This window comes from Papio anubis, chromosome 12 (genome assembly GCF_008728515.1).
Source record: "Papio anubis isolate 15944 chromosome 12, Panubis1.0, whole genome shotgun sequence".
In the NCBI taxonomy this organism is placed as follows: domain Eukaryota; kingdom Metazoa; phylum Chordata; class Mammalia; order Primates; family Cercopithecidae; genus Papio; species Papio anubis.
This window is the reverse complement of record NC_044987.1, coordinates 44,766,133-44,794,128: the sequence shown is the minus strand read 5'-3', so window position 1 is coordinate 44,794,128 and position 27,996 is coordinate 44,766,133. Positions and strand designations below refer to the sequence as shown.

General features: G+C 36.5%; 1 protein-coding gene across 6 annotated transcripts in view; it reads right to left on the bottom strand.

Annotated features, from left to right (window-relative positions):
- Positions 1-27,996, bottom strand: part of NOX4 (NADPH oxidase 4) — a 173,113-nt gene that overhangs the window by 124,948 nt on the left and 20,169 nt on the right. For 5 of the 6 annotated variants that reach the window (XM_003910526.4, XM_009187083.3, XM_003910527.4 and 2 more), the window contains 2 exons: positions 5,178-5,288; positions 3,468-3,552 (listed from right to left, as the gene is read on the bottom strand). In XM_003910526.4, coding sequence (XP_003910575.1) covers positions 3,468-3,552; positions 5,178-5,288 — 196 coding nt within the window. The remainder of the gene's footprint in view (positions 1-3,467; positions 3,553-5,177; positions 5,289-27,996) is intronic. The other variant, XM_009187085.4, reaches the window with a different exon arrangement.

Here is a 27,996-nt window from a genome sequence, read left to right as displayed (position 1 = left end):
TGATTGTATATTTAGAAAACCCCATTGTCTCAGCCCAAAATCTCCTCAAGCTGATAAGCAACTTCAGCAAAGTCTCAGGATACAAAATCAATGTGCAAAAATCACACACATTCTTATACACCAATAACAGACAAACAGAGAGCCAAATCATGAACGAACTCCCATTCACAATCGCTTCAAAGAGAATAAAATACCTAGGAATCCAACTTACAAGGGATGTGAAGGACCTCTTCAAGGAGAACTACAAACCACTGCTCAATGAAATAAAAGAATTCAAAAACAAGTGGAATAAGATTCCATGCTTATGGGTAGGAGGAATTGATGTTGGGAAAATGGCCATACTGCCCAAGGTAATTTATAGATTCAATGCCATCCCCATTAAGCTACCAATGACTTTCTTCACAGAATTGGAAAAAAAACTACTTTAAAGTCCATGTGAAACCAAAAAAGAGCCCGCATTGTCAAGACAATCCTAAGTCAAAAGAACAAAGCTGGAGGCATCACCTGACTTCAAACTATACTACAAGGCTACAGTAACCAAAACAGCATGGTACTGGTACCAAAACAGAGATATAGACCAATGGAACAGAACAGAGACCTCAGAAATAATACCACATATCTACAACCATCTGATCTTTGACAAACCTGACAAAAACAAGAAATGGGGAAAGGATTCCCTATTTAATAAATGGTGCTGGGAAAACTGCCTAGCCATATGTAGAAAGTTGAAACTGGATCCCTTCCTTACTCCTTATACAAAAATTAATTCAAGATGGATTAGAGACTTAAATGTTAGACCTAAAACCATAAAAACCCTAGAAGAAAACCTAGGCAATACCGTTCAGGACATAGACATGGGCAAGGACTTCATGTCTAAAACACCAAAAACAATGGCAACAAAAGCCAAAATTGACAAATGGGATCTATTTAAACTAAAGAACTTCTGCACAGCAAAAGAAACTACCATCACAGTGAACAGGCAACCTACAGAATGGGAGAAAAATTTTGCAATCTACTCATCTGACAAAAGGCTAATATCCAGAACCTACAAAGAACTCAATCAAACTTACAAGAAAAAAACAAACAACCCCATCAAAAAGTGGGCAAAGGATATGAACAGACACTTCTCAAAACAAGACATTTATGCAGCCAACAGACACATGAAAAAATGTTCATCATCACTCGCCATCAGAGAAATGCAAATCAAAACCACAATGAGATACCATCTCACAACAGTTAGAATGGCAATCATTAAAAAGTCAGGAAACAACAGGTGCTGGAGAGGATGTGGAGAAACAGGAACACTTTTACACTGTTAGTGGGACTGTAAACTAGTTCAACCATTGTGGAAGACAGTGTGGCAATTCCTCAAGGATCTAGAACCAGAAATACCATTTGACCCAGCCATCCCATTACTGGGTATATACCCAAAGGATTATAAATCATGCTGCTATAAAGACACATGCACATGTATGATTATTGTAGCACTAGTCACAATAGCAAAGACTTGGAACCAACCCAAATGTCCATCAATGACAGACTGGATTAAGAAAATGTGGCACATGGCCGGGCGCGGTGGCTCAAGCCTGTAATCCCAGCACTTTGGGAGGCCGAGACGGGCGGATCATGAGGTCAGGAGATCGAGACCATCCTGGCTAACCCAGTGAAACCCCATCTCTACTAAAAAAACATACAAAAAATTAGCCGGGCGAGGTGGCGGGCGCCTGTAGTCCCAGCTACTCGGGAGGCTGAGGCAGGAGAATGGCGTGAACCCGGGAAGCGGAGCTTGCAGTGAGCTGAGATCCGGCCACTGCACTCGAGCCTGGGTGACAGAGAGAGACTCCATCTCAAAAAAAAAAAAAAAAAAAAGAAAATGTGGCACATATATACCATGGAATACTATACAGCCATAAAAAAGGATGAGTTTGTGTCTTTTGCAGGGACATGGATGTAGCTGGAAACCATCATTCTCAGCAAACTATCGCAAGAACAGAAAACCAAACACTGCATGTTCTCACTCATAGGTGGGAATTGAACAATGAGATCGCTTGGACACAGGAAGGGGAACATCACACACTGGGACCTGTTGTGGAGTGGGGGGAGAGGAGAGGGATAGCATTAGGAGATATACCTAATGTAAATGACAAGTTAATGGGTGCAGCACACCAACATGGCACACGTATACATATGTAACAAACCTGCACATTGTGCACATGTACCCTAGAACATAAAGTATAATAATAATAATAATAATAATAATAATAATAATAAGTTGAGGATCAGAGAGGTAACGTCACACATTAAAATAGAAGGGCAGCTGGGGATAGAACCTATGCATGGATTCCTCAGAGTCCATGTACTTCATCACTATGTTTCTTACTTTCTGTTCCAAAAATTTGAAAAGTATCATCTAAAAGCTCAGGATCAAAATGTATTTTAAAAGGATTTATAATAATACAAAGATCATTGCTTTATTTTTTAATTTAGAAAAGAGCAGGATAAAGCTTCGCAAATTTTGACATTTGTTTTTCTACCAAATATTAATACCAAAAAACATCAATCACATATAATTTGGGATGGAATCCTAATCTACTAATGAGTATTTCAAATTCTAATTTTCATTCATTTGGCCAGGCACGGTGGCTCCTGCCTATAATCACAGTGCTTTGGGAGGCTGAGGCAGGCAAATTGCTTGAGCTCAGAAGTTCGAGACCAGCCTGGGCAACATGGTGAAAGCCCGCCTCTACAAAAAATACAAAAATTAGCCAGACGTGGTGGCACACGCCTGTAGTCCCAGCTACTCGGGAGGCTGAGTTGGGAGGATGGCTTGAGCCTGGGAAGTGGAGGTTGCAGTGAGCCAAGATTGTACCACTGCACTCCAGCCTGGGCAACAGTGTCAGACCCTGTTTCAAAAAAAATAAATAAATAAAATAGAGGGTTCATGCATTTAAACTCATATCATATCATCACTTTCAGACCTGAAAACGTTTAGTCTGTTTCTTCCAGTATTTCTAAGTGAAATTACTTACTTTCAGGAAATAGTCATTATCAGTTTGGGGGACAGCTTTTGGATATCGTAATGTAAAAATCATAACACACATCCATTTTCTGTAGTTCCCCATAGACAGCCCTTTTTAAAAACATGGAAAGAACTGCTAAGCTATTTAATAAGAAAATATTAAGTTGCTGACAGTAGATAATGTACAGAACAATAAAATCACACATTTTCCATGTATAATTTTACTTGTGGTTTAAAACACAAACCACGCTACGATCTTACATTGTTCAACATTAATGGCATTATATGTTAATATATCTGCAGGCAGTTACCCCAAATTGTCATCACTGGTTGTTCCGGAAGAATAAGATTAGGGAAAACTTTCTCTGATAATTCTGCATATGTCTGGAATGTTTACATTTTAAATGTGTAATTCTAACAAATTATTTAATAACTTTAGCTTTCTCACCTGAGAAAATACAGATAGTAACACCACAGGTAATATGGAATGTTCTGCTTTTATCCAACAATCTCCTGGTTCTCCTGCTTGGAACCTAAACAAAAATCATTTATTATGGTAAAAATAATGCAACAAATGTGATAAAAATTCTTCAGGATAGCATTGTTCATTGTGTCAAAATTTTTAAAATATGTCAGAAGCCTATTAATCAAAAATTGGTGAGATAAATTAGGATCTATCCAGTTAATGGAAAACCTAAACCATTAAAAATAAATGTGAGAAGGCTATATAATTCATATGGAAAGATGTTTAAGACACATTGTTAGGTAAAAAAATGTTACAAAACATAAACTACACAGTGATCTTATATTGATCAACATTAATGGTATTATATGTTAGTGTATCTGCAGGCACTTTCCACAAATTGTCATTAGTGGTTGTTCTGGCAGAATAAAATGAGGGTAAACTTTCTCTGATCATTTTGCATATTTCTGGAATGTTTAAGTTTGGAAATCTATATGATTTACTTTTGTAGTCAAAAAATAAGATTATTTTAAAATGAAGCAATCTCATCTATAGTTTGAAATGCCTGCTTGATCTTATAACAAATCAAAATGTCAAGCACCTTTGAATCACTGTTTCACACTCGGGGCAAATCTTTAAGAATTATTTAATACTGAGGGACTTAGGTGGGAACTTGTCATTCCCTGCCACTTATCTTCTCTTTCTCCAAGCCAAGCCAATAGCCAACCACAGGGATCAAAACTTAGCAGTTTAAATGGTAGGCAACCTAGAGAGGGTTATTTTCACAGATTACTGCATTAAAAGGAAAGAGTTTCTAAATATAATTACGTAGAAAGGGTTGAGAAGTTTTCCTAGAGTAAATCTGCATATATTAAATTCATAGAACATCAAAGTGGTCTCAAGTTAACAACTCCTTTTAAAATATCATTATCTATCCAGTGGTGCCTTGCTTAGTGAATCTTACAGAAGAAGAATCAAGATGCATACACACACAGTCACACATATACACAAAAACAAACAAAGACAAAAAAGAATTTTTGTTGAGTTTTAGCAGAATGACTGTTTTCCTGTTTTCTTACATACTTCATTTTACAACACTACATATAACAAATGGCATCACTGTTTAATCAAGACATGTTTCTCAAGCCTATTACACACTTCAGAATGACTATGTGTGTTAAGCAGAGATAAGTTGTTGCCAACACCAGCAATCATTTTGTGTATTGCTCAGAATCCAAAGGACTCTAGTTTGCTCACCTAGATTTCGCTAAGTGAAAATACAGAATCTCAGCAAGACATGACATAATGGAAAGAACTCAAATTAGGATTGACCTTAGCTCTGCCATTCACTAGTCTCGAAGTTACTCAAAGCCTCTATGCCTGAGGTTTCTTGTGTGTGAAATGAAACTAACAATACCTGATTCCCGAATCCCTGTAAGTATTTGCCAGCGTGTATGTGAAATACTAAGCATAGTGCCGGAAATATCTGTTAATAATATTACTATTATCATCTGCCCTTATCTGGTGTTGCAGAATAATTCACAGATCAACCTGACAGGTGACATGGCTTTTACCATCATCTTAGAAGAAATCACTTCAGCCAAAAGTCAGACTATGAAAACTAAACAAACTAATATGCGACTGTTACACTTGATTTTTATGCTGGAATTTGTAACTAGGACTGTTTTTTCTTACCTTCTGTGATCCTCGGAGGAAAGCCAAGAGTATTCGGCACATGGGTAAAAGGATAAGGCTGCAGTTGAGGTTAAGAACAGATGCGGAGGCTCTGCTTAGACACAATCCTAGCTGAACAAATAAGGCAAGGTCAGCACACAGTTAAGTACAATAGTAAAGCCTTGACCTGGCTCTACAAGCTACAGGTCTTACCCTATTGCTCTTTTAAGAATCATGCCAAATACCAACTCCTTCAAGAGCCTTGAATAGTCTTCCCTTTTCCTCTCACTAAAACCCCCTATGAACAACTGTTTTCTTTCTGTTCTGCACTGCCTTAAGACTTAGTACTCCTCGCATTAACGATAATGTTACAATCACCTGTAAACACTGTTCCCACAGAAACTCCATTTCTTGTTCTGCCCCTAACCCACTGTTCTGGCTGTTAAGAGTCTTAAGAGTTTCTGTATATACTGCACCTCCACATTCATGTGGTGTTGGACCCTTTGTTCACTGATAATGTCAGTTTTCAAGCAAGTTTTTCATGTGTGTTCTCTCTCTCTGGAACACTCTCAGTCTCCACATAACCCACCCATTTACACACCACAGCTTTTCTCCAAGCTCTGCTTATCACTAACTCTATTCATCTTTCTGGTCACATAGTAAGCACGACTCTTCTAGAGTTCTTTCCTGGCCGGAAACTAGGCAAGAACCCACTGGTATACATGCACTCATTGCTTTCTGTACTTCCCTGATTATGTCTCTAATCTTCTTTCTAATCTTTTTAAAAATTTTTATTTTGTTTTTAATTGACAAATAATAATTATATATGTATGGGTACAATATGATGTTTTAATACATGTATATATCATGAAATGATCAAATCAAGCTATTTTACATATACATCCCCCAAAACACTTATCATTTCTTTGTCATAAATTTATTTATTTATTTATTTATTTTATTTTTTTGAGGCAGGGTCTCACTTTTTCTTCCAGGCTGAGCGCAGTGGTGCCATATGGGCTCACTGTAGCCCTTTCCTCCTAGGTTCAAGTTATCCTCCTGCCTCAGTCTTATGAGTAGTTAGGACGACAGATGCATGCCATGTGGTGAGCATGTTTAAAATCCATTCTTAGTCGGGCATGGTGTAATGCACCCATAGTCCCAGTTACTCTGGAGACTGGGGCAGGAGGATTGCTTGAGCCCAGGAGCTTGAGGTTGCAGTGAGTCATGTTAATGCCACTGGAGTCCAGCCTGGGTGACGGGGTGAAACCTTGTCTCAAAAAATAAAAAAAAATTAAAATTAAAATGCACTCTTAGCTATTTTGAAAAATACAATACATTATTATTAACTATAGTCACCATGTTGTGCAATCGACGACCAGGCCTATTTCTTCTAACCGAAACTTTGTACACTCTGTCCACTCCCATCCCCACCCTCTGGTAACCACCATTCTACTCTCTACTTCTATGATTTCAACTCTTTTAGATTCAAAATGTAAGTGAGATCATACAGTATTTGTCTTTCTCTGCGCGGCTTATTTCACTTAGCATAACATCCTCTAGATAATCCATGTTGCTAAAAATGACCAATCTTAAATAAGATGGTGCCTTGAAAAAACTGAGATTCATATATTTGACTATGTCTTGGGAGGAGGATATATCCATTATTTTAAGCACCATTTTCATTTGGTGATAGCTAACTTAAAGCATTATCTTCATATGTTCACACTGAAAGCATTATGTTCATACTACAACAAATGAAGAATATAATGGAATAAAAATGCAGAAATGTTAGCAAAAGCACACCTATTTCTTATTATTAGCCACACATAGTTTGGATCAATTTATGCTTATTAATACATTAAACCTCTTTCTGCAACCCTAGGAAGTAATTAACAATATTATCTTTCTTCTTAAAAGAAAAGGAATATTGAGTCATAATGAAGTTAAGAATTTACCCAACATAAGACAATCAGAAAGTTGTGGAGCCAGAATTCAAACCCAGATACTCTGACTCCAGCATTTATACTATTAACCCCTACTTTATCGTGTTGCTAAATTGCCTTTAAAAAGAAAATGTCCAGAAGGCACATATTAGGTAATAAACATTTTGTTGAATGACTTGATGAATGAACAAACATTTGAGGTAAGTGGTTTTAGACAACCATCCTAGATAAGACTTCCCTCCTAGTAACCCTCTCCAGCCCCAATAAGGTTATTGTTCTTGTTCTTTGATCATTAAAGGAAACTGAGGTATAAATATTTGAGAAGTACTAGACAAGGTCACAGCCTCATATACATTAAGGATTGCCTACACAGTATTATTAGGATGGGATTCCCAGCATAATTATTCTGTTACTTCCATTTAGTGTGTGACATGTTACCTTGAATTTTTTATGTTTTAACCTTTTTCTGTAAGTAAATGTTAAACCCCTCAAGACTAGGGTAAGTATTTCTAAAATGTTTTAATATTACCCTACATCTTTATTTCAATTATCTGTTTATCAACTGCTTTTGAATATATTTTAATGTAATCATCAGATCTACCATGACAAGCTAAGTAGATGTTATTATTGCCACGTCAGAGATGAAGAGCTGTTACAAAATAATAATAATTAGGTCCACAACAAGAAATCCTGATTCAATGACTTTGGGTAGTGCCTGAACATGGACATTTTTGAAAACTTTCCAGATGATTCTAATATGCCACCTGGGTTGAACACCACTACCTAAGGCTATTTAGCCAACTGTACTCTTTACAAGTTATGCAACAATGGTAACCGTTAAATTATAGCAAGTAAATGTAATTGCATATTTCCAAACTTACTGGCCAAATGTAGCTTTAAAAATACCATTTTTATATTAAAAATACAGTCTAGGCATAAATAAAAAACAAAGCAAGAACAATAAAGATCTCATCTATAGAAAGCTGACATAGTAAGGTACAACAAACAGGTCTACCATCTCTTTATCATCCAGTACAGAACAGTCGCTAGGCTAAGTGTTTTTAATGAATCATTGAAAATATTTCCAAAAACCTTCTGAAGTAAGAACTATTATACTCATTTTTTTTTACAGATGACTTGTATAAGTATCTTAGAAGCTGTATACCTTGTCCAAAGTCAAACTAGTTGAAAAGGAATTCTGTATGCTGGACTCTATGACTCTTTTCATCTCAGGGTTAAAACTAAGGCAAAAAATGTACTGAAGGATATGGAAGGATAAATACTAAATTGAGAGACATGAGAAAAGCCTAGTCCAATGGCTCCTATAGGCCATATACATTTTCCTTAGTTGCCAGTAAAGTATGTTAGTTAAACAGAGGTCTTGGGTTTCATCTTCTATCAAGCATGACTACATTATTTATTACTTAGTCACGAGTTACCCCTATAGTCCTAGCCAGCACCATTTCCTCTTTAGTTGATAATATGAATTTATGTGTTTGTGTCTTATAAGACCTCAAACTTCTCTGACTTTCTACACATTACCTTAATTCTTATATATTATCACAAGGACATTCCATGGAGAAGCAGAAACCCCAAAGGTACCTCATTTCTCCTTATTACTGCCTCTCAACTCTAGGATCTGGCTTACTCCTCCTTTCTACTCTTTTCCTGCACCCAGGTAGTAAGTTTTTCAAAGGCAGCATCATTATTTTTTTTTACAGCTATATATCCTCAGCCCTAACAAAATGGTAGTATTCAGTAAATGTTTGTTGAATTGAGCTGAATCTTTAAACACAGATACCATGCTCTGATAAGCATTTTATTTGGTTACAACTCTCAAGTTAGTTCAAATATTTACAATCTTTGTGGCTATTTTATTCACAAAGCTTGTATGTCCACCAATAACTTTAAATTGCTCAGCTTGCAGTATCATGGAAAATATTATGAAGTGGTCACTGAAAATTCCCCACTGTTATCAAGAAGATGAAGTCATATATATACACACACACACACACACACATACACACACACACATACACATACACACACACACACACATATACATATACACACACACACATATATATATATACACACACACACACACATATATATATCAAAAAGCAGGCACCTCAAGAAAATTCCTAGTTACATTATTCTTACTCCCAGAATCTGTAGGCAACTCTATCCATCAAATTGGGCAATCAATAAATCCTGAGTGAATACACGTATGGGAGCTGAAAAAAAAAAGAAATTGAACTCATGGAGACAGAGAATAGGCTGAGAAGAGTAGTGGGAAGTGGGGAGATGAAGAGGCAATGGTCAAAGGGTACATGAACTCCGTACCCATTAAAAGGAATAATATCTATTGTTTGATAGTACAATAGGGCAACTACAGTTAACAATAATTTACTGTATATTTCAAAATAACTAAAAGAGTGGAATTACAATTTTCCCAAAATAAAGAAATGATAAATGGTTGAGGTGATAGATATCCCAACTACTCTTACTGCACATTGCATGTTTGTATCAAAATATCATGTGTACTTTATACATATATGCAATTACTATAATAATTAAAAATTAAAATTGTGTAAGAAGGTAAATCTAAGCAAGCTTCAAAAAGAAGTCTTGTGTGAATAAATGAATGGATGAATAGAAATAAATAATAATTTAGAATACATATATTTTGACGAATATAAATGCACAAATATTTTTATTAACAGATTTTGAAAAGACTAAAGGCTTAGTCTGAAAGAAAGTAGGACGAGACCCAAGATGGCTGACTAGATACAGCCAGCAGGAACATCTCACACTGAGAGACAGGGATATGGGGAAGACTAGCAAACTCTGAGCAGATCTTCAGCAGGAAAGCATTGAGAGTGGGTGAAGTGAGGACACAGACAGTGGGCTGAACTTGGGGAGGAAGCTGGGAGCCCTGTAGGGGGCTGTTGAGCACTGGGGCTCGTTCCTGGACCCCAGCAACTCCTGGGGAAGGAGTGAGTTAAATAGGTGAGGAGTGGTCTGTCCTCACCAGAAACCTCCAAAAGTCCCAGCAGCAAGAGAGCCTATGACTCCTACAGACACTTGAGCTGACAGAGAGAGTTGGTAGAGAGGTGGAAGAAACAGGATTCCAGCCTATGCAGAGCGTAGAGGGTTTGGCACAGGAACAGTTGCAGTGGAGCATGGCCAGGGTGCCCATCCCCCAAGACTTTCCATGTCCTTCTAAGTGATGTCAGCCTTTGAGAGACTGTCGGACCTAAGGAGAGCATGGTGGTGTTGCAAATGGGATGGGACCAGTTCAAACTGCACATCCCCTGTCTGCTGGCCTCTCCTGGGTACAGCCTGGCTATATGTTCCTGCTTGAAGCACAGCCTCCGATGCCCAACCAAGTTGCTTCCCAGGGATTATCATCATAGCTCCTTCACTGGAAGACTGTGCCTGTTTGTTGAAGAACTCCAGTAGACCAGCCCCTGACAATGCACACTAGCCAACCTGCAGCCTTGCCCCACTACAGTCTCCCTCTCCCCATGTGGGCAGACCTCACCTCCCTTACCCAGCCAGTACATGTGTGTGAATGCATCCCACTGTGCCACTACAGATGATCCAGAGCTCACTATCTAACCCCTTGCTGACGCAGGAGTGCCCTGTTACACTACCACCAACAGCACAAATGCATACATGGACGCTGGCAACTCTGCCTCTGCCACCGCCCTGCACCAGCCACACTGCCACTGCCATAGGCATGAGCATACACAGGACCACTTCAGGCTCACTCCCACCAGTGCACCACCCAAGCCTACAGGGGTGAACCCTGCCAGCACCAGCTTTGTAGAGTTGTGGCCAGTAGACTGGGACACCTGAGCCCCCCAGTGAATCAGATTCCTAACCTCAAAGGGCCAGAGACTGAATCTGGGGGCCTAGTACAGCTGCCCAGAGTTAACCATGCAGTCCAGGAGTGCTGAGCTGCTCCTTGGCCCCCTAAAACCTTCCAGAAATAAAGTCAGTCTACTGAACCTACCTTAAACCACAACCAAACTTCCAAAGGCATCAAAGAAAATAAAATTGTAAAAAACTCCATCCAAAGAACAGTAACTTCAAAGACTAAAGGAACATCAGTCCACATAGATGAGAAGGAATCTGGCAACTCAAAAATCTAGAGTGTCTTCTTACTTCCAAATGACCACATTAGGTCCCAAGCGATTGTTCTTAACTAGGCTGAAATGGCTAACATGACAGAAATACAATTCGGAATATAGATAGAAACAAACATCATAGAGATTCAGGAGAAAATTGAAACCAAATCAAAGGAAACTAAGAAATACAGTAAAATGATGCGGGAACTGAAAGATGAAATGACCATTTTAAGTAAGAACCAAACTGATCTGATAGAACTAAAAAACTCACTACTAGAATTTCATAATCCAATCACAAGTATTAACAGCAGAATACACCAAGCTGTGGAAAGAATGTTAGAGTTTGAAGGTCAGTTCACCAAATTAACTCAGACAAAAATAAAGAAAAAAGAATGAATGAAACCTCCAGGAAATATAGGATTAAGTAAAAGGGCCAAATCTACTAACTGGCATCCCTGAGAGAGAGTAAGCAAATTGGAAAACATGTCTGAGGATATAATTCATGAAAATTTCCCCAACTCTGCTAGACAGGCTATCACTAAATTCAGAAAATGCAGAGAACCCCTGTGAGATCCTATACAAGATGACCATCCCCAAAACACAGTCATCAGATTCTCCAAGATCAAAATGAAAGAAAAACTGTTAAAGGCAGCTAGAGAGAAGGGGCAAATCAAAAAACAAAGGGAATACTTTCAGGCTAAAGTGGACCTTTGAACAGAAACCCTACAAGACAGTCAAAATTGGGGGCCTATGTTCAGTATTCTTAAGGAAAAAAAAACCCCAACCAAGAATTTAATATCCAGCCAAACTAAACTTCATAAACAAAGGAGAAATAAGATACTTTTCAGGCAAGCAATAGCTAAGGAAATTCCTAACGACAAGACCTGCCTTATAAGAGATCCTGAAGGGACTGCTAAATATAAAGACAAAAGACCATTACCAGCCACAACAAAACAAACTTAAGTACGTAAACCATTGACACTATAAAGCAACTACACAATAAAGTCTGCATAATAACCAGCTAACAACATGATGATAGGAACAAATTCACATATATCAGTAATAACCTTGAATGTAAATAGGCTAAATGCCTTAATTAAAAGACAGAGTGGCAAGCTGGAAAAAGACACAAGAGCCAACTGAATGCTGTCTTCAACAGACCCATCTGACATGCAATGACATTCATAGGTTCAAAGTAAAAGGATGGAAAAAAATCTACCAAGTAAACAGAAAACAGAAAAAAGCAAGGGTTGTTACTCCAGTTTCTGAAAAAACATACTTTAAACCAACAATGAACAAAAAAGACAAAAAAAGGGCATTACATAATGATAAAGGGTTCAATTTAATAAGAAGACCTAATTATTCTAAGTAGATATGAACTCAACACAGGAGCACCCAGATTCATAAAAAAAGTTCTTAGAGCCCTATGAAGAGACTTAGATAACCGCACAAAAATAACAGAAGACTTCAAAACCCCACTAATATTATTAGGCATATCCTTGAGTCAGAAAACTAACAAAGATATTCAAGACATGATCTTGACACTTGACCAAATGGACCTAACAGATATCTACAGGACAATCTACCCCCAAACAAGTGAATATACAATCTTCTTATCTGCACATTGCATATACTCTAAAATTGACCACATGTTCAGCCATAAAACAATTTTCAGCAAAATTTAAAAACCTAAAATCATACCAACCACACTCTTGGACCACAATGCAATAGAAATATAACTCAACACTAAGAAGATTGCTTGAAACCATACAATTACATGGAAATTAAATAACCGGCTCCTGGATGACTTTTGGGTAAACAATGAAATTAAGGTAAAAATCAATAAATTATTTGAAACTAAGAAGAACAAAGATACAACATACCCGAATCTCTGGGACACAGCTAAAGGAGTGTTGAAAAGGAAGTTTACAGCACTAAGCACCCACATCAAAAAGTTAGAAAGACTTCAAATTAACAACCTAACACCACAGCTTTGGTTATTTTGGAACAAAAAATAACCAAAATCAGAGCTGAACTGAATGAAACTGAAGGAGGAAAAATCATACAAAAGTTCAGCAAATGGCAAAATTGATTTTTTGAAAGAATAAATAAGACTGATAGACTGCTAGCTAGACTAATATAGAAAAAGAGAGAAGATCCAAATAAACACAATCAGAAATGACAAAGGAAACATTATCACAGGCTTCAGAGAAGTACAAAAAACACTCAGAGACTATTATGAGCATCTTTATGCAAACAAACTATGAAACCTAAAAGAAATGAAGAAATTTCTGGAAACATAAACCCTCCAAATTGAACCAGGAAGAAATCAATACCCTGAACAGACCAAATAATAAGTTCCAAAATTGAATCAATAATAAAAATCTTACCAGTCAGAGAAAACCCAGGACCAGACAGATTCATAGCCAAATTCTACCAGATGTATAAAGAAGAGATAGTACCATTCCTACTGAAATTATTCCAAAAACATGAGGAGACTTTCCTCTAACTCATTCTGGTACCAAAACCAGGATCATTCTGGTACCAAAACCTGGCAGAGATACTATGAAAAAAGAAAACTTCAGGCCAATATCCTTGATGAAAATAGAAGCAAAAATCCCCCCAAAATATTAATAAATCAAGTCCAGCAGCAATCAAAAAGTTAATTCACCACAATCAAGTAGGCTTTATACCTGAGACAAAGGTTGCTTCAACATACACAAATCAATAAATGGTATATATCACATAAACTTAAATATTAAAAAACCATGATCATCTCAATAGATGCAGAGAAGACTTTGAGTAAAATTCAACATTGCTTCATGTTAAAAACCCTCAACAAACTAGGCATTGAAGTAACATAACTCAAAATAATAAGAGCCATCTATGACAAACCCACAGCCAACATCACTTTGAAAAGGGAAAAGCTGTAAGCATTCCCCTTGAGAATGGAAACAGGACAACGATGCCCTCTCTCCTCTCACCACTCCTATTGAACATAATACAGGAAGCCCTAGACAGTGCAGACAACTAAGAGAAAAATATAAAGACATCCAAATAAGAAGAGAGGAATTCAAATGATCTTGGTTTGCAGATGATATGATTCTATGGCTAGAAAATCCAATAATCTCTGCCCAAAGCTCCTAGATCTTATAAACAACTTCAGCAAAGTTTAAAGATAAAAATATCAAGGTACAAAAATTAGTAGCATTTCTATACACCAACAATGTTCAAGCTGAAGGCCAAATCAAGATCATAATCCCATTCACAATATCCACAAAAATAATAAAATACCTAGAAATACAAATAACCAGGTAAGTAAAAGACATCTGCAAGAGAATTATAAAACACTGCTGAATGAAATCAGAAATAACACAAACAAATGAAAAAAAATTCCATGTTCATAAATGGGAAGAATCATTATAGTTAAAATGGCCATACTGGCCGAAGCAATTTACAGATTCAATACCATTCCTATCAAACTACCAATGCCAGTCATCACAGAATTAGAAAAAAACTATTTTAAATTCATATGGAACCAAAAAAAGACCCCAAATAGCCAAAGCAATACCAAGCAAAAGAACAAAGCTGGAGGCCTCACATTACCTGCCTTCAAATTATACTACAAGACTACAGTAACCAAAGCAGCATAGTGCTGGTACACATACACACAGTATAATGGAACAGAATAGAGTGCCCAGAAATAAAGCTGCATACCTACAACCATCTGATCTTTGACAAAATCAACAAAAGCAATCAATAGGAAATAATGTTGCTAGGATAACTGCAACTATATCCTCCTAGCAATAATATAAATGGTGCTAGGATAACTGGCTACCCATTTGCAAAAGATTTCATCTGGACCCCTTTCTTAAAGCAATATAAAAATCAACTCAAGATGAATGAAAGACTTAAATGTAAAGCAATATAAAAATTAACTCGAGATGAATGAAAGACTTAAATGTAAAACCTAAAACTATAAAAAGCCTGGAGGATAACCTAGGAAAAAATACCATTCAGGACATACACCTTGGCAAAGATTTCTGATGAAGACAACAAAAGCAATTACAACAAAACCAAAGATGGACAAATAAGATCTAATTAACTAAGCAGCTTCTGCACAACAAAAGAAACTATAAAGAGACAACCTACAGAATGGATGAAAATATTTGAAATCCATGCGTATGACAAAGACCTAGTACACAGATTCTGTAAGAAACTTAAACAAATTAACAAGCAAAAAAACCAAACAATCTCATTAAAAAGTGTGCTAAGAACATAAAAAGACACTTTTCCAAAGAAGACATACATGTGGCCAACAAGCATATGAAAACAATATTCAACATCACTAATTACTAGAGAAATGTAAATCAAAACCACAATGAAATACCATCTCACACCAGTCAGAATGGCTATAATTAAAAAGTCAAAAAATAACAGATTCTGGGAAGGCTGCAGAGAAAAGGGAACACTTACATGCTGTTGATGGGAATGTGAATTAGATTAGCCCCTGTGGAAAATAGTTTTGCAATTTTTCAACAAACTTAAAACCAAACTTTCATTTGATCCAGCAATCCCATGATTGAATATATACCCAAAGGGATATAAATCATTCTACCATAAAGACACATGCACACATACATTCATCAGAGCACTATTCACAAGAGCAGACATGGAATCAACCTAAATGCTCATTAATGACAGACTGGATAAAGAAAATATGGTATATGTATACCATGGAATACTACACAGCCATAAAAAGAAACAAGATCATGTCCTTTGCAAGAAATATGAATGGGGCTGGAGGTGATTATCCTAAAACAGAAAACCAAATACCGAGCGCATGTTCTCACTTACAAATTGAGAGCTAAACATTGAGTAGATAGGAACGTAAAGAATGGAACAACCAACATGGGTCTACTTGAGGGTGGAGGGTAGGAGAAGCGAGACATTCAACAAACTATCTATGTGGTACTATGCTTATTACTTGGGTGAAAAAAATAATCTGTACACTAAATCCCCATGAAACACAATTTATCCCTATAGTAAACCTGCACATGTACCACTAATCCTAAAATAAAAGTTTAAAAAAATATGAGAAGAAAATATTTAAATCCAATATTAACATTATGGAGCAGAAGAAAGTGAAATGAGGGGAACAAAACCTCATTACAGAGCATCTTATAAGTCACAGATCTTAAAGTAAAATTGACCAGTAAAATCCCACTATTACCTCTTTCAAGTTATGAAAAAATTATTTGAATTTTCTAATGTTTGCATTACTCATCTGCCAAGAAGAACATAATACTACTATGTGAGGAAATTCAGTCACAAACTACTTGTAACATGCCTCTAAAACATTTTCTATTCAATAAATGCAATCCTTAGTAAACTTTTGTTTTATTCTGCTCCTTTTGGGAAGAAATAATTTTAAAAAAAAAGAAGAAAGGGAGCAAGGGAGGGTAAGGATGAAAGAAAACTAGTTCACTGCATTAATATATAACAGCAACAAATATTTTTTAGAACATTTTAAAGATTTTATTTTATAAAAGTAATAAAAAATGTAAACTGTCTAGTAAAAAACTTAACCAAAAAAAACAAAACCACAAGACACATGTAAAAACAAGGAACTAAAGGAACGTAAGAGAAGGGCTAAGTAGATAACTAATACACCATGTTTCAAGTAGGGAGATTTAATATTGTAAAGATGCCAATCTCTCAAAATTGATTTACAAACTCAATGTAACTCCAATCGAACTCCAATAGGTTTTCTTCATAAAACTTGGCAAGCTGACTTTAAAATGTATGCAGAAATGCAAAACAGCAGAAACAAAGTGAAACACTAAAAGAAAAGGAGACATAATTTGGCCTTCACATAATAGAACTTACTATAAAGTTACAGTAATTCAGAATGTGTTTCTTGCGTATAGATAAACTGACCAATGGAACAAAGACCCGTAAACAACTATGATATGTGACAGAGAGGGCATGTCAGATTAATGGGAAAAGAGTCTATTCAATGAAGGAAAAAATTGGTTATCATATAGAAACAAAATCACATAACATCCTTGTTTCAAACCACCCCAAAACATTAATTCCTGAATAGTTAAGAACTTAAATATCAAAATCAAAATTCAAAACTTTTAATAGAACATAATATATTAATCTTTTGGATATTAGCATAGGCATTGGATTTCTCAAGACATAAAAAGTTGGAACTCAATCAAACCAAGTAATACATGAAATATACAGGCAAAATAAAACTATTATTTCAATGTCAAAGAAATGAGAAACTCAAAATTCACAATAGTGGTAATCTCTTGCTGGAAGAGAGAAGAAAAATATAGACATACGATGAGATAACCAAATATATAGATGTAAATTGTGCATAAGGTTCTAATTCTAGTTGTATGTACAGATATTCATTATATCATAAGTAATTTGTATAAAATAAATAAAGCAGGATCACGCCTAAATTAACAAATTGGGATAGGAACTGAGGAATATTAGTAATCAGATTCTATCCATCTAATATAAACAAATAAAAATAATTATGTATGTAAATTGTTTAATTTAATGCCTATCATATAGCAATAATTCCTATTAATAATAATAGGAACACTATTCTCTGGATTACCACTGAATTCTACATCCCAGATCAGCTGTGCTTCATACAAGCTAATTACAATCACATGACACAATGTAATTTTCAAAGAATCAGTCCCCTTTGGTATTGATGCAATATTTTTTGGCAACAAGTTTGAATCATATTCTTGCTAGCTTGTCATCTGTTGTTGTCTGGTACTATCCACACTTTTTAGATGAACAGTGTACAAAAATATAACAAGAGATGGGGTCATATCTGCATATATTTCCTGAAGTAGGCCACAAAACAACTCTATTTTAATGACACTGACTAAGAATATGTGTAAGACAGGTGCTTTTTTTATCTTGAATTTGTTCATGCACTTGATATTTCCAAATTAACTGTTGGCAAAATGTCAACTCTGTGTTTATTGTCAGCATATGAAATACAGTTCCTGAAAGGGAGACAGGATAATAAATAGTGTTTTCAGGAAAGCAGTAATTTTCATTGACTGATATAAAAAGTAATTAATATGTCCAGTTAGGCTATTTCTACATCTTAAGTTGGAACACCTTAGGGATACAGTTTAATGGATATACCAGTAAGTGGACAAATAGACATAATACTCTCTGGACTATCTAAAAAAGGTTAAATATAATTTTCTATCTCAATCAGTAAAATAATTATCATTTGAGAGTGACAGGTTTTTCTTGTTTATATAGGGTTCCAGAGAAATAGAATAATTATCTCTTTTGATCTGGCATTTGCATATGATAAGAACACTTTAATTCAAAGAATTGTATATGACAATTGTATTTGTAGTTTTAATGTAGCTAAACAATAGTTAATTTAAAATATATCAGAAAAAAATCTGTCACAAAAGTTCAGGAATTAAGAGATACAAATAAATCATCCATATGTCCTTTGAGATTCAATGCTTTAAAGAAAATCTGTATATATCTTCATTGTCTAACTATGTATTGCATGTCTGGAAGTGTTTGATTATTGTGTTTATATTAAATTTCACAGTAATTTAATTCAAAGTGGCTTTAAGTATCCCCTTGGGATAAATAGAGTTTATTTTAGCATCAACTTCTTTACGATTCTGCAAAATCCAACTGGAAATTTTACCAACAACCCACTTTCTCATACATGTTTGTTCCTGAATATAGTTAGTTTTTTAAACTAAGAAGAAAACTTCTTTTTAATAGGTTTTCAGAGTACAAAACATTCTCATTCAGAAGCAGTGGAGTGAGGGAAATGGAGATGGACCCATTTTAAAGTGGCAAGATTATAAGAAAACATTTTATCTAGTTACTACATGGGCAATATTCTATTAGCTAAACAGATTGTTTTGTTTGATCATTATTAATCCATAAACGTCATAAGCATCAGTTATCTCATGTGTTTATTTTTTTAAAAAAAATGACTGCTCTAAGTTATGTGTCCAGTCCATTCTATGTGAATGATTTGTTTTACCCTTCCCAGCTACTCCAGAGTTTTTAAATTTAATCAGGGTAGTTGTCACTAGATGGAAGTGTTACTTTCAAATTTCAAGTCCCACCTGTCAAGGTGTCTAAGATACATAATTAACTCAGGATTCCATATGTAATTTTTAAAGCTATAAATAGATTTTAAATGAGGACATATAAATAAAACATAGTTTAGTTTTTGTTATGAACTAAATGCTGTTTCTCTCCAAAATTCATTTGTTGAAGCCTTAGTCGCCAATGTGATGGTATTTGGAGTTATGGCCTTTGATACAAAATTAGATGTAGATGAAGTCATGAGAATGGAGTCCCCATGATAGGATTAATGTCTTTACTTTTTAAAAAATTTTTATTATACTTTAAGTTCTGAGCTACAAGTGCAGACCGTGTAGGTTTGTTACATAGGTATACACGTGCCATGGTGGTTTGCTGCACCCATCAATCCATCAACTACATTAGGTATTTCTCCTAATGCTATCCTTCCCCTAGCCTCCCACTCCTCGACAATCCCCAGTTTGTGATTGTTCCCCTCCCTGTGTCCATGTGTTCTCATTGTTCAACTCCCACCTATGAGTGAGAACGTACAGTGTTTGGTTTTCTGTTCATGTGCCACATTTTCTTAATCCAGTCTCTCACTGATGGGCATTTGGGTTTGTTCCAAGTCTTTGCTATTGTGAACAGTGGCGCAATAAACATACATGTGCATGTGTCTTCACAGTAGAATGATTTATAATCCTTTGGGTATACGCCCAGTAATGTGATTGCTGGGTCAAATGGTGTTCCTATTCTAGATCCTTGAGGAATCGCCACACTGTCTTCTACAATGGTTGAACTAAATTACACTCTCACTAACAGTCTAAAAGCATTCTGTGTCTCCACATCCTCTCCAGCATCTGTTGTTTCTTGACATTTTAATGATCGCCATTCTAACTGGTGTGAGATTGTATCTCATTGTGGTTTTGATTTGCATTTCTCTGATGACCAGTGATGATGAACATTTTTTCCTGTATCTGTTGGCTGCATAAAAGTCTTCTTTTGAGAAGTGTCTCTTCATATCCTTTGCTCACTTTTGATGGGTTTGTTTTCTTCTTGTAAATTTGTTTGAGTTCTTTGTAGATTCTGGATATTAGCCCTTTGTCAGATGGATACACTGCAAAAATTTTCTCCCATTCTGTAGGTCGCCTGTTCACTCTGATGGGATTCAATTAAACTAAGGAGCTTCTGCACAGCAAAAGGATTAATGCCCTTGTAAGAAGAAGAGGACACCAGAGTACCCTCTCTCCTTCTCTCACCAGGTTAGGATACAGCAAAAAGGCAGCCATCTGTAAACCAGGAAGAGCGCCCTCATCAAACCCTGAATCTATTGACACTGTAGATTCAGTGTCGCACTTCCCAAGCAACAGAAAAATGTTTGTTGTTTAAGCTGCCTAGTCTATGATATTTATTTATACCAGGGTGAACCAAGACAATCCTATAGAAAAATATTTTTAAATGCCATTTAAAGTAAGTTATCGAAGAGCATAATATCTAGGTATACCAAGTACATTTTTTTTAAATCTCAGTTTCTTATCTTAAATATTCTACTTAATAAATTTTAATCTTGAAATAGTTAATTGAGAGGGATACAATTTCCTTACCTATAAAACAAATATAACATAATAATCCTACCTGTTACGGCTTTTGTGAAAAGTAAAAACAGTCTAAAAAATGCAGACAGTATATAGAGTTAACTCATTGCCATATGGTCTTTGGATCACATCCTTTCACTAAACACTTTTTTCTGTATTTTAAAGTAAGTGCTATCTGTTCCACTCACATTATTAATTGAATACATATTTATTGTGATCGGTACATAATTTGGTATACTATGAGTTCAATAGTGAACTAAAAACATAAAATTCCCTTTCCCTTAGGCTGCTTATGATTTAGTAGAGGAAATACATTAATCAAATAACTTGATAAGCAAATACAATTTGTAACAGTGATAAATGAGAAACAGAGTATGAATACATGTAACAGGAAATCAGATCTAAATGGGAAGATCAGCAAGCCTTCCTTGATTAATGGAAAGTAAAAAGGAAACTGAGATCTGAAGAAGAAAAACAGAAGTCAGCTAGAAATAAGGACATCCATGCAGGGAAAAAGCAGCATGAGAAGTGATGTGTAGCAAATGAAAACATGGTGTATATATAATAAATAAATAGTAGGCCAATATGTTTGGTTTGGAAATGAAGGATAATGGAACATAAAACTGAAGAAGCTGGTCAGGGCAGAACATGCTAGACTTTACAGGTTACATTAAGAATGTGTCTTTATCGACCGGGCGCAGTGGCTCACGCCTGTAATCCCAGCACTTTGGGAGGCCAAGATGGGAGGATCACGAGGTCAGGAGATCGAGACCATCCTGGCTAACACGGTGAAACCCCATCTCTACTAAAAAAATACAAAAAAATTAGCAAGGCCTAGTGGAGGGCACCTGTAGTCCCAGTTACTCGGGAGGCTGTGGCAGGAGAATGGCTTGAAACCAGTAGGTGGAGCTTTCAGTGAGGCAAGATCGCGCCACTGCACTCCAGCCAGCCTGGGCGACAGAGCAAGACTTGTCTCAAAAAAGAAAAAAAAAAAAGAATGTGCTTTATCTTGTGTGTGTGTGTTTTTTGTTTTTTGTTTGTTTGTTTGTTTTGTTTTGTTTTTTTTTGCAGAGCGTCTCTCTCAGTCTGCTCTGGATGCTTTAAGAAAATACCATAAACAGGGTGGGTTATAAACAACAAACATTTATTTCTTTCTAAAAATTCAAGATCAAGGCAGATTCAGTGCCTGGTTAGGGCCCACTTCCTCATAGACAGTGCCTTCTGCTGGCATCCTCACATAGTGGCTAACTAGCCCTCTGAAGCCTCTTTTTTTTTTTTAATTTAATTTATTTATTATTATTATACTTTAAGTTGTAGGGTACATGTGCATAACGTGCAGGTTTGTTACATATGAATACTATGCAGCCATAAAAAAGGATGAGTTTGCGTCCTTTGTAGGGACATGGATGCAGCTGGAAACCATCATTCTTAGCAAACTATCACAAGAACAGAAAACCAAACACCGCATGTTCTCACTCATAGGTGGGAACTGAACAATGAGATCACTTGGACTCAGGAAGGGGAACATCACACACCGGGGCCTATCATGGGGAGGGGGGAGGGGGGAGGGATTGCATTGGGAGTTATACCTGATGTAAATGACGAGTTGATGGGTGCAGCAGACCAACATGGCACAAGTATACGTATGTAACAAACCTGGGTCATGAAGGCAAAGCCCTCATGACCTAATCACCAAGTCACCCAAAGGCTCCACCTCCTCATACTATTGCCTTAAGGGTGAGGATTTCAACGTATGAATTTTGGGGGGACACAAATATTCAGTCCATAGCACAGAATGATTGTGCTTTAAGCCAGGAAGTGGCATGAAGAGATTAGTATTTGGCGATGATTATTCTCAGTGAAGTGTGGACAACAGATTGTAAGGAAGTAATTTTGGCAATTACTTTACTTTGTGTAGTTAATCATCACACCAGTAAAATTTTGTTTGAAACAAGGACCACATTTCAAGTTAATTGTGTGTGAGTTACATATAGAAGGGATTCTGTTGTGACTAAATATTTTACTTATCAGTAAATTTATTTTGCTAAATACTAAAACATATAATTCTAAAACTGGAAAACTGAAAGGGCCTAGCTCATATCGTACCTCCCACCCACTGTCTAAACGACTTCTCTGACAGTCCCCAACCAAAGGTAATTTACACTCTGTTTGAATTCTTCTGGAAAACAGGCTGTTCCACTGTTCTATTTTGTTTTCTTACACTAGGATGAAATGTGAGTCTCTCTAACTTCCACCCACAGAGCTACTCCACATAATAATTTTCCTAAGACAGACATTCAAAAACTGAAGATAAAAGTGGTATAATTTCCTATTATAGTCTTGCTTTCTCCATGCTAAATACAATTAGTTGCCTCTACAATTCTTTTTTTTTTTTAATTTATTTATTATTATACTTTAAGTTGTAGGGTACATGTGCATAACGTGCAGGTTTGTTACATATGTATACTTGTGCCATGTTGGTCTGCTGCACCCATCAACTCGTCATTTACATCAGGTATAACTCCCAATGCAATCCCTCCCCCCTCCCCCCTCCCCATGATATGCCCTGGTGTGTGATGTTCCCCTTCCTGAGTCCAAGTGATCTCATTGTTCAGTTCCCACCTATGAGTGAGAACATGCAGTGTTTGGTTTTCTGTTCTTGTGATAGTTTGCTAAGAATGATGGTTTCCAGCTGCATCCATGTCCCTACAAAGGACGCAAACTCATTGTTTTTTATGGCTGCATAGTATTCCATGGTGTATATGTGCCACATTTTCTTAATCCAATCTGTCACTGATGGACATCTGGGTTGATTCCAAGTCCCCGCTATTGTGAATAGTGCTGCAATAAACATACGTGTGCATGTGTCTTTATAGCAGCATAATTTATAATCCTTTGGGTATATCCCCAGTAATGGGATGGCTGGGTCATATGGTACATCTAGTATTGATGGAACGTACCTCAAAATAATAAGAGCTATTTATGACAAACCCACAGCCAATATCATACTGAATGGGCAAAAACTGGAAAAATTCCCTTTGAAAACTGGCACAAGACAGGGATGCCCTCTCTCACCACTCCTATTCAACATAGTGTTGGAAGTTGTGGCTAGGGCAATTAGGCAAGAGAAAGAAATCAGGGGTATTCAGTTAGGAAAAGAAGAAGTCAAATTGTCCCTGTTTGCAGATGACATGATTGTATATTTAGAAAACCCCATTGTCTCAGCCCAAAATCTCCTTAAGCTGATAAGCAACTTCAGCAAAGTCTCAGGATACAAAATTAATGTGCAAAAATCACAAGCATTCTTATACACCAATAACAGACAAACACAGAGCCAAATCATGAATGAACTTCCATTCACAATTGCTTCAAAGAGAATAAAATACCTAGGAAGCCTCTACAATTCTTGATACAATTTTAAGACTCCATCATCTTTGTGCACCAATATTCAGCACATTCTTGACAAAAGCTCATTGCACAGAGCAGTACTGAAGACTAGCATCTCTGTTACTAGGGATATTATCTGCTAATTTTAAGATTGTGTTATCTTTCAGGGAAATTATGTCACATAAAGGCTCATCTCGAGTTTCCAACATACAGATATTCTTCACATGAATTTCCCATTAAACAATGATCCCTTTATCCTATACTCAAAAGAAAAAATGGGAGTGGGTGAGAGAAGGTGAATAAATGCAAGAATTAACCTTTTCTATTATGTTGGTTGTGAATCCTATATTCTTATATTTTTTCCCTCTCATCTTTGCCTCAGCTGGAAATTTTATTTGATTGCCATTTATTTATTTATTTTTAGAGACAGAGTCTCATTCTGCCACTCAGGCTGGAGTCCAATGGTGTAATCATAGTTCACTGCAGCCTGAAACTCCTGGGCTCAGCTGATTCTCCCACATCAGCCTCTAGAGTAGCTGGGACTACAGGTGCATGCTACCACACCTGGCTACTTACTTTTATTTTTGTATGGCTATTTTGCCTAGGCTGGTTTTAAACTCCTGACTTCAAGTGATCCTCCAACCTCAGCCTCTCAAAGTGCTAGTATTACAGGAATGAGCCACCACACAAGGCCTGAAAGCTTTACATTTATGTTCTCCACATTTTCATCCAAATTCTTGGCAAAGCTATTAAAATGTACTAAATCCTGTGAAATAGCTGACTCTAGAGAGGACTCACAAACTACCTGTTTTGATAAATTAACTTTCAAACGAACACATTGCTCTCAACTGGTAATTTTCTCAACAAATTACGGGAACATAAGATGATATTCTACATGTAAATATGTACACTAAAGTATTGTTCAAAGGGATTACAAAAGGCCAGAGAGGCTAGTTTGAATAATTGGTCATTTTTCTGGGTGCTTCAACAATTAGGAAAATAAAATTTAAAATAATGAAACCTTAAAGGTGATAAAATATTTTAAAATTCTGATTTGGCATTGATGCTTGTCTAAAAATATGTAAATATGTGCTCACTGAGATCAATTTTATTAACTCTTCTATCCCAAGGAAAATGTTAATCAAACCAAACAATGCCTATATAAAGCCTAATTCTCTTATGCTTTAGAATAAAAAATCTGTAGTTCTTTCATGGCACCTTACAAGTCATCCAGTTCAACCTTCTTTTTGCCTCTGTTCACACTGCCAGTTTGTAAAGCTGCAAGAATGGGAACCCAAGTCTCCTCTCCATAATGTGTGCCACTTCCCTAGCAATGCATCGCTCCCCAAAACAGAGTTGCAAATTCAGACACCTTGTCTAGTGGTCTTTCCATATCTTTACACTTTCTTACTCTTTCAGTTGCTTATACTGTTACCCAATCAACAAATTTTCCTCTCATTTTATGTAAATCTTGACAAAGGCTTCTCAAATTGGACTGTACATAGTTATTACCTGATGGGCTATTTTAAAATAAACCACTTTCTACTACTGCACTTCTGAAGTTCTTATACCTGAGGTCTCAAGTCGGGTGAGGGCTCTAAATCAGCACTCACTGATTTATAGGACAATTTGAAATCAGACAAACCTGAATATGAAGCCCCTTTACTAGCTGTGTGAGTTTAGGTAATTATGTGACTTTATCTCAGTCTCGTTTTCCTCATTTGCAAAATGAAAAAAAAAAATACACCTACCCCAAAGGGTTATTGTATGTATTAAGTGAGCATATATACTATTTAATGCAGTGCCTGACATATAGTAAGAAGTCAACAGAAGTTGTTATTATCATCATCCTGATGTCCCTAGTCATCCACACATTTAAACTTGCTTCAGAATTTACATGAACTTATGGCATGGCTTCCTGCAAATCTCCAGGCTACCTTTCCAGCTACAACTTTGAAAAGTGACATTCTCATTGCAGTTATATAAACTGAGCTTTATTTCACTCACCTTATCTAAAGAAGTCAAAGAAAGTTCTAGGCAACTACTATGTGTTCTGTAAATATATGGTAGATGAATGAATGAGGCTAAGAGATGATCCTTCAATGCCCTTATTTTAGAAAAAGAGAATGCCAAAAGTGATTACCCAGGAAATCTAGTTAAGATCTGGAATCAGAACTCAGGACATACTCTTTCCATCCTGTCGCTCAGGCTCAGCAGCTCTGCCTCCACCCTCCACTCTCTATCCCACCACTTCAGAGGCTGGGATTTCCTCTGGAACAGCACCCAATTAAAGAAAATTTTCAAGGCCACTATAGCTTTTGCATGAGACTGTGTAGATGATCTAGTCCAATCTCCTTTTTTTTTTTTTTGTCCCAACTTATATTACAAGTCTGTAAACAGGCCTAACTGATGATACCATTAGGCTACTTGACTACATATACTTTTACATTTTATGCCTCAGTTTAGCTCCCAGATGCATTATGAAAATTAGCCAACCCAAGTTGTTACTACCTATCTCAGTTGACACCACAGATCCACAGCTCAGACTGCTGCTATCCCTTCTATTTGTATTGGCATTGTACCTCTTCCAACACCCATGATAACTACCAGATGGACTCTTTATTAATCTTTCAGTTACAGAAGAAAGTGCCCCCAGTGTCACTTTCTCTGTAATGGCTTGCTAGGGACTATATCCCTATCTCCACCCTCATTTACAACTCTCCAAATTTCCCTTTCACATACATTTAGACAAATCTGGAGCATCTGTCTCAGTGTTTCCTTTTTGCGTTTCACCATATCTCTCCTAGAGCACTTAATTCTTTCTATTGTAACAGTTTACGTATTTATCTCCTTGTCTCCCACATAAAGCTAGCAAGTGGCTGCACAGGAAACTGGCAAAGCCCAAACTGCCTCTTACCTTTGAGGATCTCAAAAATGCACGATTGTTAATAAATAAAATTGTTTCTAATAAGTAGTCTTTGGGGAAAATATGTTCTGAGCAATGAAAGTCAACAAAAATAGTCATGAGACAGATACATGAACAAAAAGAGAAACCACATAAAGTAGGCCATACAATTTTCCAAGGCTACGGCAAGCATATTTTTATTGTCTATATAGTAATCAAAAGATCTGTGGCAGAAGATCAGAAAAAAATATTTTTCCTATGCATATAAGTCAAAACTGTAGTCCTAATTTAAATATTTGGTTAATATCATTAATAAATTATAATGGAGATATAAATTTTGAATATAGTAGGCATTCCATGGGAACAAGACTGCACTTAAGAATAAAAAATGACATTTCAGTGAAGGACTGGTTAAAAAGCTGATTACCTACCTTTTTCGATTGTTTTGTTTGTTTGTTTGGCTTTTTGAGACAGACTCTGTCACCCAGAGTGGAGTGCAATGGTGCAATCTTGGCTCACTGCAACCTCTGCCTCCTAGGTTCAAGCTATTCTTCTGCCTCAGCCCCCTGAGCAATTTGGATTACAGGTGCATAGCACCACACCCTGCTAATTTCTTGTATTTTTAGCAGAAACAGGGTTTCACCAGTTGGTGAGGCTGGTCTTGAACTCCTGGCCTCAAGTGATCTGCCCACCTTGGCCTCCCTAAGTGCTGGGTTTACAGGCATGAGCCACTGCATCTGGCCTTTATTACCTATTTTGATA